The sequence below is a fragment of the Oncorhynchus clarkii genome, chromosome 17, assembly GCF_045791955.1.
Source record: "Oncorhynchus clarkii lewisi isolate Uvic-CL-2024 chromosome 17, UVic_Ocla_1.0, whole genome shotgun sequence".
Classification (NCBI taxonomy): Eukaryota; Metazoa; Chordata; class Actinopteri; order Salmoniformes; family Salmonidae; genus Oncorhynchus; species Oncorhynchus clarkii.
In genome coordinates, this window is record NC_092163.1 from 73,506,142 (window position 1) to 73,511,230 (window position 5,089).

Genomic DNA, 5,089 nt, shown 5'->3' on the forward strand with positions numbered 1-5,089 from the left:
ACTCTATTGTCCCTCTAATCACTCTGACATCAATGCAAATGTAATCAAAAATGTAATCAATCACTTCATGAGAGCCCATGAGCTCCTGTTGCGCAACATTTCTATAGGCTATGAAATTACACGAGAAAGCGGAGTGATGGCCTCTATTAAAACAGGAATTGGATAAGCCGTTGTGTCTGTCCTCACTTGTAGCCTGTGATAAAGACCAGATCACGTGATGGACAGCCATGTGAGTGAGAAGTGTTTCACAGCAGGCAGCACTCAGGGAGAAGGGTTGCAAAAGGCATGGATTTTTTAAGGGTGCATTATGGCCACACAAAGGGGATGCCACCAGGAATTCGAAGCATTATCAAGTGCTTCTCAAATTGTGAATGACAGGTGTGTACAGCCTTCGCAAAAAAAAACAGAGCTTATGCCTTTCAAGCGACTGTTTTCTAATCATCATTAGCCTTACATTGTATTAAAAATCTAAACATATAGACTAATGTTTGTAGAACAACTAAAGTTACATTAATAACTCTAAATTAAGAATATAGGAGTACCTATTTCTTTGTTAACTGCTCAACACAGAATTGCAGCATGTGCGCACCTCAGGTTGTTTGGAGAAAATATCCTTTTATATGTTATTAAGCTTTGTTCAATTGTATTCTTCATACTATAAAATAATGTAAAATAATGCTATGGAATACTAAGCAAATCTTGTCTGCTAAATGAACTAGTGTAGCCCACAGCCATATGGCATAGCCAGATCAGGCCCTTGGGGGCTTTTTCTCCATCCCTAGCAAACACAGCTGATTAATCAAATGTCATTTTAAACTGAAGATCATGATTAGTTGATTATTGGAGTCAGGTGTGTTAGCTGGAGCTGTGACACCAATCAGGCCCCCAGGACTGGAATTACCCACCCCTGATAACATAAGGACAACTCAGAGCTATTCAGTTCTTCTGAAATAGACTACATTGTCTTCACCATAGTGTTTCTTTAGACCTGTCTAAAATAATAATGGATTTATTGTGGTGTTTTATTACATGGATTTAATAGACTTTTTAAAATGTAGATGATCCAAATGTCTGCAGACTGGCCTCTGCCTGGGCCTCTAAATCAATATGTCCGCCCTGGTCGTACTGTCCACTAAAGTGCACATATAATAAAAAATAAATACAACTTTTTTTTTTCTCACCCTAACACTTATGTGGAGGCTATACTGTACAAAGACTTGACTTCTGGTATAAAATAAAAATGAATGCCTTGATTTACAGTAACTGTTTGATTTATTACCTGCTGTATAATGTACCGGCATATATAAGACTAATATTAGATTATTGTATATCAATGGCATTGCAAATTAAGGTGATGTAGTGTGCTGCATAAAATATTTTTCGTTTGTTTGAAGATCTAGAAATCGATATAGATTAAAGATCCATTCTATGTTCAGGACATTTCTATGGTGAACCCGCCCACATGTGCCTAGCGCGCTGACATCACTTCCGTGCAGTACAGCGTTCATGTTTGACAACAAATTCTACGTGGATTTCGGGAAGATCTTTTGCCAGCTTTAAATCGTCCAACGATGACTAAATTACAATATCTGAATGTGTATCTGACTGAGCGTCTCATGCAAGCTGCTGAGGAAATACTAAGAGTTGTCGCAGACACAATCTCCGAGTACCAGGAAGAAATATCCCGGACAAAGCGAGAGAACCAATACCTTAAACGACACTTATTCACACCGGTCCTACCGCCGGGTATGTAGCAAGCTAGCTAAACGACTGTACTTTCTTCTCATCTGCACGAGTTATCTACATAGTTAGAAACGTGTTACATTGTATTCTACAGAATTTGACTCTGTAGGGCAGAGATAGATACATAGCTGCCTATGCCATTCCCAGAACAAACTACACTTAGCTAACGCAGTGGTGGTCTTGTCAATCAAGAGTCAACAACTGTCATTACTTTCATTGATCTCAATTTTAACTTGTCTTCTTTCCCACAGCCCCTCAGCCCATTCTCTCTTGGGTCTCAGAGCCGCGAACTCCCCCTGAACAACAGCACTGTGAGCAGGAGTGGAGGCCCAGGCTTGGCCAGGAGGACCTTGAGACCACACAGATTAAAGAGGAACAGGGTGAACTCGGGACCAGTCAGGAGGAAGAGCAGCTTCAAGTACCGGAGTCTGATACCAAAGAAGACTCCATATCTACTCTTCCCTGTGTGAAAAATGATGAGGACCGACCTCAGCCTTCACATCTTCCCCGAACCAAAACTGTGGAGAACAGAGTGAGGGAGTCTCTACTGACCAACACAATTGGACAGATCAAAACAGAACCTGATGGCTATGGAGTATCACTATCAGAACCAACCAGTGACTCGCCTCAGTCTCAGCCCGTCTCTGAAGTAAGTCCAGACTCTTTTAGAACACAAAGTCAGAACAATGAGAACACGGAAAGTGTTCCTATTGTTCTGAGAGATCTAGAAAAGAGACCAGAGGAGGATACAGACACACACTCATGTACTCAGTGTGGAGCCGTGTTCTGTGAGCTATCCCAACTGGAGGCACACATGCCATCCCACACAGTACCACACAGTGGTGACACTAGTCACAGGCAAATCATGTGCACAGTCTGTTGGAAGTCATTCACCTCTACCAGTTACCTCAAGGTCCACCAGCGTTCTCACACTAAGGAAAAGCCCTTTCACTGTGGTGTGTGTGGCAAAAGCTTCAGCTACTCAGGGAAGTTTAGGGAACACCAGCGAATTCACACAGGAGAGAGACCTTACCGCTGCTACGTGTGTGGTAAACGCTTCAACCAGTCAGCCCACCTGAAGGCTCACCTGAGAGTACACACAGGGGAGAAACCCTACTCCTGTCCTGTCTGTGGGAAAGGATTCAGTCAGTCCAGCCAGATCAAGAGACACCTCAGAACTCACATCCAAGAGAGGTAGAATAATAATAGTGGAAAGAGCCCAGGAGTGGATAAACAGTAACCTCGGAAACCGACTGATCTCACAAGCTTACGTGAATGGTTCGCTACCACAGAATCAGTCTGGTAATTACGAGGCTAGATAGACAGAGCCTTCTGTTCTCAAAGTGCCCAGCATTTGGGAAGAGAAATAAATAAATACATTTTTTATTTTCAGTGCTACTAATTCTACAGTAACAGCGCCTCAAAGTGTTCATACACCTTGACTAATTCCACATTTTGTTGTTACAGTCTGAATTCAAAATGGATTTAAAAAATAATAATAATCTCACCCATGTACACACAATACCCCATAATGACAAAGTGAAAATATATTTTTGAAATGTATTGAAAATGAAATACAGAAATATCTCTTTTACACAAGTGTTCACACCCCTGAGTCAATACTTTACAGAAGAACCTTTGGTGGTGATTACAGCTGTGAGTTTTTCTGGGTACGTCTCTCAGAGTTTGCACACCTGGATTGTATTTACAGTATTTGTCCATTTTATCATAAAAAAAATATTCAAGCTCTGTCAAATTGATTGTTTATCATTGCTAGACAGCCATTTCCAAGTCTTGCCATATATTTTCAAGCCGGTTCAAGTCAGAACTGTAACTAGGCCACTCAGGAACATTCAATTTGGTATTTGTAAGTAACTCCAGTGTATATCTGGCCTTGTGTTATAGGTTATTGTCCTGCTGAAAGGTGAATTTGTCTCCCAGTGTCTGTTGAAAAGGATTTGGCCTGTGCTTATAGCTGTTTTCTGTTTCTTTTTATCCCCCAAATTTCCTTTGCTGATGACAAGCATACCCATAACATGATGCAGCCAGAAAATATGAAGCGTGGTACTCCGCGATGTGTTGTGTTGGATTTACCCCAAACATAATGCTTTGTTTTCAGGATAAAAAGTTTATTTCTTTGCCAAATGTTTTGCAGTATTACTTAAGTGCCTTGTTGCAAACAGGAATATTTTTATTCTGTCATTTAGGTTAGTATTATGGAGTAACTTGTTGATCCATCCTCTGTTTTCTCCTATTACAGCCATTAAACAAACTGTTTCAAAGTCACCATTGGCTTCATGGTGAAATCTCTGTGCAGTTTCCTTCCTCTCCGGCAACTGAGTTAGGAAGGACACCTGTATCTTTGTAATGACTGGGTGTATTGTTACACCACCAAAGTGTAATTAATAACTTTGCTATGTTCAAAGGGATATTCAACGTCTGCTTTTTTATTTTTTTTACCCATCTACCAATAGGTGACCTTCTTTGTGAGGCATTGAAAAACCTCCCTTTGTCCTTGAAATTCACTATTCGATTGAGGGACTTTACAGATAATTGTATCTGTGGGGTACAGAGACAGGGTAGTCATTCCAAAATCATGTTAACAGCTATTATTGAACACGGAATGAGTCCATGCAACTTATTATGCGATTTGTTAAGCACATTTTTACTCCTGAACCTTTTTAGGCTTGCCATAAATTCGAGACATTTCAGCATTTAACTTTTTACTAAAAAAAATAAATAAAATGACACAAGCAAAATTACACTTTGACATTATGGGGTATTGTGTGTAGTTCAGTGATACAATCTCAATTGAATCCATTTTAAATTCAGGCTGTAACACAACAAAATGTGTCAGAAGTAAAGGGTTTGTGAACACATTCTGAAGGTACTTTAATTGTAAGACTAGATTGTTATAGAATGTGTGATGTGTTTCGCACCCATTACTGAGGCACCGTACATCTGCATTGATTTAAATGAGCTGATAAATAACATGCTATGTGTTAGGTGACACTAACTATGTTTGAGAGAAATATAATGTTCATTTTGGTGCCATCCCCTTTGATTTCCTTGTGATGATTCCAGTTGGAGCTGTTTGGTCTCCCTGCAAATAAACTAACTCTGTCATATTGATTAAGTATGTGTTGGAATGTTTATTTCTGAATGTCTGTTTCTGAATAAAACAAATGGTCACATCAGGTCAACAAGCTAGAGTGATCAGTGGGTCTGTTAGAGAATCTATCCTCACCAATGTTGTTGTAATACTATGTTTGAACACTAGATGGTACACTTGAATTATTTCTCCTTTTCAAGTCCAAATGAAAAATACTAAACAGAGTAACGATAA

General features: G+C 39.7%; 1 protein-coding gene across 1 annotated transcript; it reads left to right on the top strand.

Moving 5' to 3' along the window:
- The first annotated feature begins 1,497 nt into the window (after positions 1–1,497).
- On the top strand, positions 1,498–4,488 carry LOC139371407 (zinc finger protein 572-like). The gene is made up of 2 exons (XM_071111801.1): positions 1,498–1,746; positions 1,995–4,488. Exons 1-2 carry the CDS (start codon positions 1,572–1,574, stop codon positions 2,939–2,941), a joined length of 1,122 nt encoding a protein of 373 aa, XP_070967902.1. The 5' UTR covers positions 1,498–1,571; the 3' UTR covers positions 2,942–4,488.
- The last annotated feature ends 601 nt before the right edge of the window (positions 4,489–5,089 follow it).

What these genes read in the sequence shown, in the direction of transcription:
- LOC139371407 (XM_071111801.1), top strand. Translation starts at nt 1,572, where the DNA reads ATGACTAAATTACAATATCTGAATGTGTATCTGACTGAGCGTCTCATG. An exon ending in CACACCGGTCCTACCGCCGG is followed by an intron (nt 1,747 to 1,994) that starts GTATGTAGCAAG and finishes TCTTTCCCACAG; the next exon opens with CCCCTCAGCCCATTCTCTCT.